The 15,074-nt window shown below is 35.0% G+C and overlaps 1 protein-coding gene across 3 annotated transcripts in view; it reads left to right on the top strand.

Annotated features, from left to right (window-relative positions):
- The first annotated feature begins 2,693 nt into the window (after window positions 1–2,693).
- Window positions 2,694–15,074, top strand: part of LOC308605237 (histone-lysine N-methyltransferase SETDB2-like) — a 73,571-nt gene continuing 61,190 nt past the window's right edge. For all 3 annotated transcript variants that reach the window (XM_081215026.1, XM_081215025.1, XM_081215024.1), the window contains exons 1-4: window positions 2,694–2,789; window positions 8,730–8,855; window positions 9,895–9,960; window positions 13,018–13,114. In XM_081215026.1, the coding sequence (XP_081071152.1) occupies window positions 2,774–2,789; window positions 8,730–8,855; window positions 9,895–9,960; window positions 13,018–13,114 (305 nt within the window). In that variant the 5' untranslated portion in view covers window positions 2,694–2,773. The remainder of the gene's footprint in view (window positions 2,790–8,729; window positions 8,856–9,894; window positions 9,961–13,017; window positions 13,115–15,074) is intronic.

Raw genomic sequence — 15,074 nt, 5'->3', positions numbered from 1 at the left:
AAAAGCCTTCCCCCCCAGGCCCCCCATTGAAAGATACCTTGGCTGAAATAGTATTCTGGATTCAGACGTATTTTCCCTTTACACTTTGCATCTGGCATTTCTGATGAGAAGTCTGAGTACCAGTCTGATAAACATTCCTTTTAGATAATCTAGATTTTCTGAAAGTTTCTGAGACCTTGTCTTTCTTCTTGATATTCTGAAGTTTATCCATGGTTTGTTTAGTGGTATGTATTAAAAAGTTTATCTTGCTTGATACTCAATGGACCCTTACCCACACTAGCTACATTAGTAGGCTAATGTGTTTTCCAGTTCTGAGAATTTTTTGGTCATTATTGCCTCTTCTTCATTCTAGTTATCCCTCCTTTTTTTTCATTACTCTGTGTTCTGAGTGAATTACTCAACTCAGTTTACTAACTGACTCTTCATCTGAGTCTATGCTATTATATCTATCTATTGAGTTTATTCAATAACTTTTTATATCCAAGATAGCCAATTTGTTATTATTTTTTTGCGGTACGTGGGCCTCTCTCTGTTGTGGCCTCTCCCGTTGCGGAGCACAGGCTCCGGACGCGCAGGCTCCGGACGCGCAGGCTCAGCGGCCAAGGTTCACGGGCCCAGCCGCTCCGCGGCATGTGGGATCCTCCCAGACCGGGGCACGAACCTGTGTCCCCTGCATTGGCAGGCGGACTCTCAACCACTGCGCCACCGGGGAAGCCCCCAATTGGTTATTTTTTAAAATTGTATGTTTTTTCACAGGTGAGGTTTCCTTCTTTAGCTCTTTGATATTAAATACAATATTTGCTTTAAAATTATTTTCAGGATGCCCTATTTTTTTGTGTGTGTGTGGTGTGTGGGCCTCTCACTGTTGTGGCCTCTCCCGTTGCGGAGCACAGGCTCCGGACGCACAGCCTCAGCGGCCATGGCTCACGGGCCCAGCCGCTCCGCGGCATGTGGGATCCTCCCGGACCGGGGCACAAACCCGTATCCCCTGCGTCGGCAGGAGGACTCTCAACCACTGCGTCACCAGGGAAGCCCAGGATGCTGTATTAATTCTCCTCCTTAATATAAGTTCATCAGTTTGGTAGGCTTGTTAAGTCTCTTTCTTGGTGTAGCTTTCTTCATATGTTTGATGATTCTTGGTTGTGTATTCATCTCCTCTGAGAGGATTTACTCTTCCTTTTGCCGTGGTGATGTGTTTGTGGTTGGCATTATGTCTGCAACTTCCCATCTGTTTCCTTTCCCTAGAGAGGTCGCACAGACTCAATCTATAGAGAATTCCCTTTTTGTTTTCAGCATGACTTTATTTTTTTAATTACAAAAAAAATTACCATTTCTGCAGATTTGGTGTGGTAGTGGGAGAAGAATTTATATGTTGACTAACATCTTGAGACTAAAATTGCTGATCTCTTTTTGACCTTTTAGTTCTACCTCTAGGTGTATATCTTCAGGAAATAATCAGAGATATGCATAAGATATATTCCAGCCTTATTTATTATACTGGAAAAATAGAAATAATCTAAATGTACACTATACAGGTTTATTTATAGTACTAATTATTAACTTATTAAATTTTAATAATTGCATAATTATTGTTTATAATTGTTCATATTACACTAAAGGACATAATAATTGTTCTTTAGTGTAATTTAATATATGGATTATTGACCAAAGTACATTATACAGCCACTTAAAAGTCATATTACAGGGCTTCCCTGGTGGCGCAGTGGTTGAGAGTCCGCCTGCCGATGCAGGGGACACGGGTTCGTGCCCCGGTCTGGGAAGATTCCACATGCTGCGGAGTAGCTGGGCCCGTGAGCCATGGCCGCTGAGCCTGTGCGTCCAGAGCCTGTGCTCCACAATGGGAGAGGCCACAACAGTGAGAGGCCCGCGTAAAGCAAAAAAAAAAAAAAAAAAAAAAAAAAAAAAAAAAGTCATATTACAGGAAAACATTAATGACGAGAGAAAGTACAGGATATGTTATCAATGAAAGATTATAAAAAATTATACATACCAAAATTCAAATTTTGTTTTAAAAGTATATATACTGAAAGAATAATAATAATTGCTAGCATTTATTGAGTCCTTTGTAATGTGCCAGGTATTATTCTAGATGGTTAAGTCTTAACCTCACAACAATCTTTTGAGGTACTTAGCATTATTATCCCCATTTAAAAAGTTTTTTAAAGTTTTATAAAGTGGAGATAGTTTATATTAATTAACATATATATTAAGTAGATGATTCTTAATTTTTCTGTAATTTTCCTAATATTGATATTTTACATGTTTTTCCAGTTAATATGTATTCTTTTTTCATAATAGTTCATGCTGTTTTAAAAGATAGTGCTTTTGTTATAACAATCTCTTTTTTCTTATATATTTTATTATTTACAAATATGCACCATTCCTTATTGTTTTCCTTACAGAATGTTTCATGCATTCATGGACCGAAAGATGGAGTTGGTTTTTATTTTTAAAATGATATTGTCAATGATCTGATACGACTATAAGTATTCACTTGATGAAGATGCACGGACCTGTCATTAAGTTGGACTAGTGATCATTTCTGAAAGTTTCTTCAACCACAGTTTCTACTTGAAAATTCAAGTATCAAAGAATATTTGGTTTAGAGTGGTATAATGATGTATTTTCTCTGAGTACTGCAAATTTCATAGAGACCACATTTGGATTCCAGTTATATTCTACAATCAAAGTGATTCAGTTCTTTGATAAAGTTAATTTTGAAGAATTTTATGTTTGTAAACAACGCCAGAAGATGGGAGAAAAAAATGGTAGGTTGAAAAACCATTGTTAAACTTTATGTTTAAAAGTATATAGACTACTTAATGAAGCTGAATTGTGGAATTTTCAAGGTTTTTCTGTGCAAGTAACTTTTCTAATTAGAAAGAATTAATAGGATTTATAGGATTTACTCTCATGTAGCAACAATTTTGATTGTCTTTATAATTAGTTGTGTATCTGTAATACTAAGTCACTACCTTAATGTACTTTTTAAAAATATACTTTCTTTTTTTTAGAAAACTTACAGATTTACAGAAAAATTGATAGTACAGAGAATCCCCATATTCTCTGCACCCAGTTCTGCCTATGATTAAAATCTTATATTTGGCTGGTACATTTGTTACAATTAATGAACCATTATTGACCCATTATAATTAACTGAAGTCCATAGTTTATTCTTATTTCCTTACTTTATGTCTTTTTCTATTCCAGGATCCTATCCAGGATACATTACATTTACTTATGTCTCCTTAGGGTCCTTTTGCATACGACAGTTTCTCAGACTTCCCTTGTTTTTGTAAGATTTTGTATCCAAGTGTTTTGTAAGATGCCCCTTCATTGGACTTTTTGACTGATTTTTTTTTTTTTCCTCGCGATTAGACTTGGGTAGTGGATTTTGGGGAGGAAGACCATAGAGGTAAAGTGTCAGTTTTATGAAATGATATCAAAGGTGCATGTTACCAACATGATTTCTCACCTGCTGATGTTGAGCTAGATCACCTGGCTGACATAGTGTTAAGTGGCTTCTCCACTGTAAATTACCACTCTTTTTTTCTCCCTTTCTCTACTATACTCTGACAGGAATTCACTGTGTGGAGCCCATACCTAAGGAACATGAATTTATGCTGCTCCTCTTTGAGAACAGAATATTTACATTAATTATTCAGAATTCTTCTGCAAGGGAGATTTGTCTCCTTTCCCCAATATATGTTTTATTCAATCATTTATTTACATCAGTATGGATTCATGGATACTTACTTTATACTTTGGGTTATAATCCAGTACTGTTTCATTTTGTTCTTCAAATTGTCCCAGGGTTAGGCATTTGGAGCTCTTTCGGTCAGCTTCCTGTCTCTTTGACATACCCCCATCAATGTAGGTGGTTTTTGTTTTGTTCTTTGTTTTTGGTTTTTAGCACTTCCTTATTTTCTGGTACTATATGATGCTCCAGGCTCATCTTGTATATTGCCATAGTCCTAGAATGAGCCATTTCTTGAATGAGCCCTCCTGGTTCCTTTTATTGGAGAATGGTATTACAAACTAAGATCTGGGCAGTAGGTGTATTCATTTGTTATTGGGGTGTCTTGCTTCTGGCCCTCTCAGCTGACAGAGCAAGGTATATATAAATATAATTGTATATACACATATCTATAAATATTTCTATATGTAACTATCTGTATCTGTATTGAGCTAAACATGAGTTCATACTGATGTTTCTGGCTCTAATCCATTACCACATGGATTATTCTAGCTTACTCTCCTTGCTTATCTATAAATTCCCATTATCTGTTATCCATTTATTTAATTGCTCAATTCTAGTATATATGTATAGCAGTATCAGAAGTACTGTAAACTTATTCCCAGGTGTGACACCTCAGTGCTTGGGCAACTTCCTTTTGCCTATAGTTTTACAGAGTCCATTTATTTCCAAAGTTATTTAGGTCAGCACCTTTTCCACCCAGCCCTTCAGAGAGGTTGTGTATACATTCCTTCCTGGGATCCCTGATGTCTTAAATGATATTTTAAAATTTGCATACATTAAGCTTCACTCTTTGTGCTTTCAAGTTCTATAGGTTTTGACGAATGCATAATGTCATGTATACACCACTACAGTATCATACAGAATAGTTTCACCACCCTTTAACATACTTGTAATATGCGGATTGTTTACAGATTGTAGTACTAATTTCACTGGACAGTTATCTAGGCCAGCAGTTTCAAACTTTCTTTTGGTCTCAGGACTACTTTATACTCTTAAAAGTGTTTAAAACCCCTAACAGCTTTTGTTTATGTGGATAATATCTATTCATATTTACTGTATTAGAAAACTGAGAAGCTTCAAAAATGGTAATTGGCTTATTTTTTTTTAAATAATAAACCCAACATGTTAACAAATTACGTTTTTGTGAGACATAACTATTTTCTGAAACAAAAATAATTAGTGAGAAAACCATTGTTTTATATTTTTACAAATCTCTTTAATAGTTGACTTAATAGAAGAGAGATTCTCAGATCTCCTTCTGCATTCAGTCTGTTGTGATATGTTGCTTTGGTGTAAATGTATAAAGAAAATGAAGCTTCACACAGACAAGAAGTTGGAAAAAGGAAGAATATTTTAATAGCCTCTCAGATAATTGTGGACATTTTTCTTTGATACAACTACAAAACTCAACAAGTAGTCATTCCTTCAAGGTCAGTTATAGTGTGGAATCTGAATTCATATCAGTGAGCTTTTTTTACACTATGTTACATTAAAAATCCATTGGTTTGTCTTGCACTTTGATGGGCCTTTTACACATGTATGATTTTATAACATCATTCATTGGCCACTTGGAAAACATTGGTTCAATGAATTATGCAGATTTTTCCAAATGTTGACACATTTAATCATACAGTATTTAAAAATTACATTTGTTAATATTGCTACCAATCTCATCAAAAAGTGATTAGTTATTGAGAAGCTCTCACGCTTACCATGGCAGATGCAAGTTTTCTAAATTTTCAATTTCAACTTGATAGCTTGAATTTTTCATTAGCAACAAATGCTGTTACTTTTGTCCTTCAAGTGATAGGCTCCCTTTATTCATGTTTGAGAAAATGTGTACCAAACACCCAAGTTGGAAAAAACCATAATTTTTATTAGTGGTTCTTTTAAGGAAAAATGGTTTTCTATGAAAAAAAAAAACAGCTAGTTTAGCTTACAACTCAAACAATCTCCCTAGTGCTTTTCCTTGAAACAGCCATTGTACTGTGGTAATTATTTATGTTGCTTTATCAAGGACCTTCTTAAGTGAAATAGGTGGTAAATAATAAAAATGACTTACTAGTAGTTTGGTGCAACTGCCTTGGTTCACACTAAGGCTCCAACATTTTTACTCACCAGTGCTTTTGAACCATCAGCTAATGTCAATATAGGGAAGAAAAGGGGAAATAATGTCTTGATATTACTATTAAAATAGTTTGACCTAGCGTATTGTCTGAAAGGATTTGGGAACTCCTGGGAGTTCATAGACTACACTTTGCTGATAACAGGCTCAAAGGTGTCCAGAGATTCTCTGGACCAATGCTCTGAAGCTCTTCAAGGGATGGATGGAGAAATATAGATATATACATATACACATACCTAGGTCATTATTGATGTATTTAGTAAGCACTCCATGTTGATGTTCTACAGAAGACCCTCTTTTCATTTTACAAATTCTCTCTAATCACATCTATTCTGTGGCTTTAGCAAGAATTTGTGTGCTATTGACTCCAAAATTTGTATATCTGGACCAGATCTTACCCTGGAGCCTGTGCATCCAGTTTACTCACCCTACTTGAATTTCTCACTTGTCTCTCTACCTTTATTCCCTATCGCGGTGGATACCATTATTATACATATGGTTGCCTGAGTCAGAAATGTAGAAATCATTCTTGTCTTATCCCTCTTCCCACTGCCATTTGAGTGATATTTTTAAGAAGCAAAATTAATAACATAATAAGATGCTTAAACCTCTTGAGTGGCTCCCCATAGCCTTCCATATAAAAATAAAGTTGCTTAGCATGGCACTCAAGGCTATGTCACAGCCCCTATCTGTCTCTAAAACATCATTTCTCCTTCCTTTTGTCCTTTCACATTGCATTTTTTTCAAATGTTGAAACCTTTGTCTGAACTGTGCTATGGGGAAAAAGGAAAAGTAGGCTTAGTCTTGTGTAGTACACATCAGGCCAGAGAGTTAACAGTGAAACAGCACCCCTCCTGAGGCTTCTATGGTAGCAGCAGCCCTAATTAGCCAGAGGTTCCCCCTTTGGTTAGATGACTGCCAGGGAGAGTTGGGACTCTGAGTCCTAAGCCTCTTTTGAAGAATCTCACTCCATTACCAACTTGGAGGTTCTGGGTTTAATTTTTAATATTAAGGAAAATGTATTTTTTGTAAACTTACTGCGCTGTCTGCTCATTAATCCTCCCAATGGCTTCTCAAGTGACCTTCCTACAGTGCAGTTATTGTTATGTTTCTCCTTTGCTTAAGGCCCTATTCATTTTAAACATTTTATACATTAATTTTACATATTTTATAAATAATTTGTGTTTAACATTTTAGGTATTTTTTGTTACTTTTAAACATGGTGTAAGATTTGACTTTCGCCCATTTATTTTAATTGCATTTCTCGTATTTCTGTTTCCAGCTTTGAAAGGATGATTTCGCCAGAAAATTTTTTTTTTTTTTTTTGCGATACGCGGGCCTCTCACTGTCGTGGCCTCTCCCGTTGCAGAGCACAGGCTCCGGACGCGCAGGCTCAGTGGCCATGGCTCACGGGCCCAGCCGCTCCGCGGCATGTGGGATCTTCCCGGACCGGGGCACAAACCCATGTCCCCTGCATCAGCAGGCGGACTCTCAACCACTGCGCCACCAGGGAAGCCCTCGCTAGAAAATTTTTGATTAAGGTGTTAGCTTGCTGGGCATCTGAAATGTTGGTTTATCTATATAACTTTATCTGTAAAAGCTTTAAACATTATTGTGCCTCCTCTAAGTGTGAACAAAAAATGTTGCCTGCCCTTTCAGTAAACATTGAATATTGCCTGCCATCAAGACTTCATCCACTACATCCACCCCCAGCAGCACGCCCTGAGGGGAATTCAGAGTGTAGAAAAACCTGATACTAGTCCTAGTTACTTAAGATGCATGTCTGAGGAATAACTTCAATGAGCCCAAGCTCTTGCATCTCCCCAGACACAGAAAAGCACTAAAATCATTAAACTGAGATGTCTGTCTTTCGTGATTAGCAGTAATCTTTTGATGTTTGACTACATGTTTTATTACCACCACCCCCCGGCCCCCACTCCCCCCAGCAAAAAACTTCTGTATATCCTGTCTCCTCCCTTACCTCTTCAGAGCAGTTCCTCAGAGCTGTCTGAGAGGCTGTCTCCCAGGCTGTGGTCCTCAGTAGTTTGCCAAATAAAACATAATGTGCAACTTGTAGGTTGTGCATTTTTCTTTCAGTCAACATAATTATTAAAAAGTTACTATCAAAGATAGTTTTTAGGGGCTTCCCTGGTGGTGCAGTGGTTGGGAGTCCGCCTGCCGATGCAGGGGACGCGGGTTCGTGCCCCGGTCCGGGAAGATCCCACATGCCGCGGAGCGGCTGGGCCCGTGAGCCATGGCCACTGAGCCTGCGCATCCGGAGCCTGTGCTCCGCAACGGGAGAGGCCACGACAGTGAGAGGCCCGCGTATCGCAAAAAAAAAAAAAAAAAAAAGATAGTTTTTAAAGCATTATTGTTAGACATTTAGTTATTTCAACAATTGAGATGTTTCCTTCTGGAACCCTCCACTTCCATACTCAGTGGAGGTTATGTCCTTGAAATTTTTTAAATGAATGTGTCTATAAATACACCCACTCCCACCCCTAGAATGAAGTCATTCCTTCTGTTTTCCAGTCAAGAAATAGTGTCACTACACAGAAAAATAAATTGTTTAGGCATTTAAAGTTAAAAAATATATATATTGTCACTAAAGTTTTCAACACATTTTTTTTAATTAGCAGAAATAAGTGAGATACCCAGGTCATATTTTTTGCTTGTAGGTCATTGTAAAAAGAAACAGTGACCAAAATCTTTTTCAATTAAATTTTGATTTTTATTTAGAAACCAAGTATATTTTTAATAACATGTGCCTTAGGAAAATTATGTCTATTGAGCTCTTAGGCTATTCACTTACTTTTTCTTTAGGTGATGCAAAAACTTTCTGGATGGAGCTAGAAGATGATGGGAAAGTGGATTTCATATTTGAACAAGTGCAAAATGTGCTGCAGTCACTGAAACAAAAGATCAAAGATGGATCTGCCACAAATAAAGGTATGAAGCAATAAAAACGTTCAGTACATTTAATGCTGAATATTACCCACTCTTAATATAGTTTAAGATATAGATAATATAATTGTTTCCAGTATTGCTGTTCGTTTTAAAAGTCAAATAACTTCTTTTGTTTTTTGAGAACCTAACATCAGTTCTACTTGCTTTTTGTGTGTGTGTGTGTACCCCGCTTCTATAAAAACTTGTTTTTACCATACTGTGGACATTTTGTAAAACTGGATGAAGCTGATTACTTTGAAAAATAGCTGCTGAATTTATCTCTGTTTATCTCAGGCTACCTTTTTCTCCCTCATTTTATCTTTTTTTGGGGGGGTGTATTGCAAAACTAATATCTGCTCATTGTAGAACATTTGGTACATATAGAAGAATATAACAGAAATTATCTTTTACCCAATCATTCAGAGACAACTTATTTTTTAATATAAAAGTAAATATATAAATATATTTTGCCTGCTTTAAACAGAACTTACCTTAGTAGTCTTCAGAAAGCAAACCTTGCGTTCTACATAGGCAGTTCAGTCAACCAAGTATTTTTTCTGCTTCTTTGTCTTCAACCTAAGTGGTTGTAGAACATAGACTTTTATATGGAAATTTCCTTCATTCCATCAGAACATGTGATTTTCAAGCAAAATCTCCCCCAACTAGCCTTTATTTTTCCCCAGGATATTCTTAATACTTTATGGATGTTCTTATGACATTAATCTATGATGTGCTTGTCCACAAAATTAATACTATTTTTCATTTTCATATTCCTTCTCATTCCTTCATGAATCAGATATATCTAGGTTTGAATCCAGTTCTGCCACTTCCTAGCTTATTGACCTGGAATAAACAGCTTAACCACTAGGCCTTAATTTCTTTGTCTTTAATGTATTCAGTAGATAATCATAAGAACCTCTTAGAGGAGTTGTGAAGATTGAATGAGATAAAATATATAAATTGCCTAGTATAGTAGCTGACATCTTGAGTGAAGATGATACTGCTGCTGATTGTTTTCATTCTTTTTTCCTTTCCTTAACAGAATACATCCAAGCAATGATTTTAGTGAAGGAAGCAACTATAAATAATAATTCAACTTTGTTAAAGGGTATGTACATTTCTAAGCCCAATCTAGAATATTCTCTGCTGTTTTCTTGCTTTGAAGCAAGCCAGCCTTAATTATGTCAAGTTAACTGAAGACAGTTTAAAATAAAACTGTAAGATCCATATATGAAAATCAGTTTCCCTAGTAAACGAAAAGTCCTACCCATCCAGAGATAGGAAATGCATACTCTACTAAACCTCTCCGGGAAGGAATGAACAAATGTATCTCTTTTTCAAAAACGCTTTTACTATAAGAAGGGCAAATAGAATTCCAAGACTCCAAACCACTATAAACCTATTGATACTTTGTGTAAAGAACAATGCTAAAAGGTACTTTCTGGTATAGATAAATTGATGGAAATTTTTTTCATTTCTAGATTACTATTAGACCATCGGTCTAACAAATTTATTTTAGAAGTAATTGAACAAAGATAATGTACCAGGATTATAAAAAGAAAAATTGAAAAGTTATTTTAGATAAACAACAAGTCCTACTGTATGGCACAGGGAACTATATTCAATATCCTATAATAAACCATAATGGAAAAGAATATGAAAAAGAATACATGTGTGTGTATATATATTTTTATATATATATATATCTGAATCACTTTGCTGTACACCAGAAACTAACACAACATGATAGATCAGCTATACGTCAATTAAAAATATTTTTAATTGAAAAGCAAGTTATTTTATCAGAATCACTATCCTATAAATCTTAGACTATCACTAATTTGCTAAAGTGTTGAGGTACATTTACTTAATTTTAATTAATATTGGTAAATATTTTCAACAAATTATTTTAACTCATAATTTGGAGCCATAAGGTTTTAAATCTCTGAAAAATGGCTTAACATCATCAGTTTATTTTTATTTATGTATGTATGTATGTATGTATGTATGTATGTATGTATTTTTTGCTGTGCCAAGGCATGCGGGATCTTCGTTCCCTGACCAGGGATTGAACCCATGCCTCTGCAGTGGAAAAGAGGAGTCTTAACCACTGGACCACCAGGGAAGTCCCAAGTTTATTTTAAGGAAAGCTTTTGTTATTCAAAAGTATTTTCAATTTCAGTAGCTAATGTACAGTTTTAGAAGAGTAGATTCTTTAAGAAAACAGTCTTTCTCTCAGTATCCTTCAATAGCACTTGGAATCAACACACCCTTAAGGGATTACATTTGCTTTGCAAGAGAGAAGCTTTTAAATGCAGGAGGTGGTAAGAGGAATTAATTCTAAACAACGTTTTTGTTTTGTTTTTTCTTTCTGAAACAATCTTTCCCACTAAAAGAAAGTAGGTTGGGTTTTGTTTTTTGGGTTTTTTTTGCGGTACACAGGCCTCTCACTGTTGTGGCCTCTTCCGTTGCGGAGCACAGGCTCCAGACACGCAGGCTCAGCGGCCATGGCTGACGGGCCTAGCCGCTCTGCGGCACGTGGGATCCTCCCGGACCGGGGCACAAACCCGTGTCCCCTGCATTGTCAGGTGGACTCTAAACCACCGCGCCGCCAGGGAAGCCCTGTTTTGGTTCTTTTAAAGTAATGATTTCATCAATAGAAATACTGAGTACTGTAGTTTCATATTTTTATATAGTTCATCTGAAGTGTAACAAATTTATCAAAATAAAAGTATATGTTTGCTAGTGGTAGAGCAATGTTTGAAAAGTAGTTGGGGAGCTATGTAATTGACATTGCTAGCATATGTAGGGATTAAACACTTTCTAATAATAAAGATTTATGTTAGTATTTATATTGAAAGGAATACTGAGACTGGGGGAAACAAAAGGGCTTGGTGTTGAGGTCAAAACAAGCCATCCCAGATCCAGCCTGAATTCTCCAAACCACTAATTACCTTTAATTTTCTTTGATTGTGTATAATTCTGTAAATATCTGCTGTATCCCCATACAAAGAATTGGATACTGTTTTCTTGAAAGAAATTATTATTTCTCCATTCTCCCCTTATCTAATGGTTAATATAAAATCTCCATGTTTTTTTAGTAAATCTTATTTCTAACTATGCTTATATTTATTTGTTTTGTTCCTATTTGTTAATATGGCTCACACAAAGAAATTAGCTGGGAAATTCTTAACTTGTTAAACTTACTTAATTTTTAATCAGTTATTATATTATTTACTCAGCTTTCTTCAACTATCAGATTTTAAATCTTCTCTTTTCACCTGGATAACTAAAGAGGGTTATTTATGCTTTCTAATTAGCCAAGGATGACCTTGGATTATAACTTAAACTATTCTTTTATTTACTTAAACTTTTTTTTTTCTTTTTAATAAGAGTGGTCTGCACTAAAGGACCAATGCAAGTTAATAATCTAAGGCAGGATGAGAATCACATTTTTTCTTAAGGTCCACCACTGCATAGGAAAAAGCACAATTAAAAACAATTTTTTAAAACCAAACATAGAATATTCTACATATCCATTTTTTTCAAAATAGGAGCACGAAATCTATAACTTTTTCATTAAATAAGCTTATTTCTATAGTGGAGTCACGTTAGAAAGAATAGATGAAGTTGAAAAAGAAGAGACAACAAATGAGATGAAATTAAGTGTGGAAAGATATAGGAGAAACTAAGAGAAATATGAAAATACAAATGGAAAGACAAAAAGAGGTACCCAAATACCTCCCTCTCTCCCCAAAAAATAGATAGTAATAGAATAATGAGAAAACAAAAGATACATAAACTTTCCATTTTGTGACCTTAATAGAGCCTTTAAGAGTTATGTTTTTTTGTAAAATACAAGCAGAAATAGGGATACTTGATGTTTCACTTTAAAGGTTGATTAAAATTCAGATAAAGTTCAGCCAAACTACAATTTCTACAGTAGATATCTCTTCTATCCTAAGTCTTTTATTTTATCCTATCTTATTTTCTTAATGTTTTTGAAAATGTTGACACCTAATTTTTTGGCTCAGTCTCGAAATCTTAATATGTTTTCAGATTTAAGGGCTATATATATATCTAGTCAATAAAGATACTATTTAGATTTTACAGTGAGTGATTTTTAACTTGGTATTCTTGTTAAGTTTATAATTTTTTCATGTAGATCATACATCTGTGACCCAGAATGCACAGGAAAACAAACCACGTTCATTGCCCTGTACATCACATGAAGACTCCTTTCCAGAAGACTATACCTCTCTGTATGTATATAAGTTAAATTTATTTATGTCATTAATGCTTTTGCTCCCAAAAAGGGATTTACTGTTGCTAATCATTTGACGTAAGAGTAGATAAAATATATAAAAAAGGATGCTTTCCCATCAAAAGTTTTAAAAGTTGTGTATTTTATGTACATCAGACTTGTCAAGAGCTGGTAAATCAGTTGGCATTCTCTGAAGCCATGTTCTGCCTTGTAGTTCAAGGTGTCTAATGACAAAACAGTTCTCAAGCCAAATAAAAACAGAGAAGCCCCTATAGTGACTGATAGAAGTAGTCACTATCATCAGTTTACCCCTACCCAGAGACTGGCAGAAAGATGCAGACAATACCAGGTAACCCTGCTTTACCTACGTATCTGTTGTTTACTTACAGCATTTTTGTGTTTTTGCAGGGTCAGTAACTAGGTCTACAGCACTGTGCATAGGATTGGTTTTCTTTATTTTTGTTTTTGTTTTTTTCCAGTAAAGTACCTTCATACATGTAAGAAAGTTGATCTTCCTCCCCACAAAATTGGATTGAAATTAGGTTACTTAACTCCTGAGATTTGTAGTAGGTTGGTTTTCTTTCATTTGTTTTATGAAATGAAGCTCAGATAAGAAAAGAATCATTTCTTTCTTTTTTTAATTAATTTTTAGGAAAAGAATCACTTCTGAGGTTCATATCAGTATTTCATTTCCATGTTTTTCTGCTTTTCTAACTTTTCTTTATAAATACAAAAAGATTTTTTCCTTTGTTAATTGCCTGATAACTTGAGCCTTACACCTCTTGATTTTTATTAAATTAGTCACCAGAAGAGTACTTGTAAGCCAGCTTAGCTAACTTTCTTGCAACCCTAAATTCCAAATTACAGATTTTACCAGCATGTTTATGCTTACATTTTAGTCGTAAGTAGTTCTAATTGTCTATTTTTCCAGTAATGACTAACTTAGAGCTGTACTTATTAAGTGTCACATGAGGAAATTACGTAAAAATACATTGTAAACTGTAAATTACTGTACAAATTTTAGTTTTTATTTAAGAACTAATGATAGCTTATATACAATTTTCTCTCTTGCATATACCCTAAGTTAATCCCTTCATATTCAGAGTAGAACTTTTTGAATCTTCAAATTAGTATTTCATATTCCCCTTCCCCCAAAATAGGGGAAATCAAATGATGACATTTGTAGAAAAGAATGCCACAGAACCCAGTTTGGAATATAATTTAGTTGGTTAAGTCAAGCTGAAAAGGGAAATGAAACATTCAGTTTACTGGTTGTACAACACTGTAGCTATATAAATCACTTGAGAGTAAATTAGCCTATATCAAAACAAAGAACAAAGCTGTGAGAGCCTAAGAGAATTTATTACAGTGAATACTGAGTGAAACCAAACAAAGGGATCTATATCTTAGGTAGACAAGTAAATAGTACTGCTCGTAGTTCAGAATACATTATAATGAAAAGTGGTAGAAAGGAACTTGGCACTTAATAATAGGGGAAAAGCAATTCCAGGCACAGGCTTTAAAAAACAAGGAAATATTAGATAAATAAATAAATAAAAACAGAAACGTATTATAGTAGACTAGGCTAAAGAAGATAGAAGTTAAATGGAAGAACAAAACAAAAAGTACATTATAGAATATATTTCTTACTATGGGATGTACCCCCAGCATGTTTCAAAAATACTAAAACAGACTGAAGTTATTTAAGGGGAAACATAACCTTACCTCATTTTTTCTGCTTTCCCCCCTCCTCATTTTTAATGTATTAGGTGCTACTGCATTGTAATCCATGGGTAGTGATGGATTTGCATTGATCTTTTAGCTGCATTCTCATCCAATAGTTTTTGCTACCTTTTCGAGAAATTTTAAAGATTGAAAACATAAAATGGGATATGGCAGAAACCATACTCACACCATCCAGAATTAACAGCTATTAACCTCTCATTGTATTTGCTTCC

Source organism: Mesoplodon bidens (genome assembly GCF_964165515.1).
Source record: "Mesoplodon bidens genome assembly, chromosome: 17".
NCBI classification, from domain to species: domain Eukaryota; kingdom Metazoa; phylum Chordata; class Mammalia; order Artiodactyla; family Ziphiidae; genus Mesoplodon; species Mesoplodon bidens.
The sequence above is the reverse complement of the archived record's forward strand: the minus strand, read 5'-3'. Positions and strand labels throughout refer to the sequence as shown.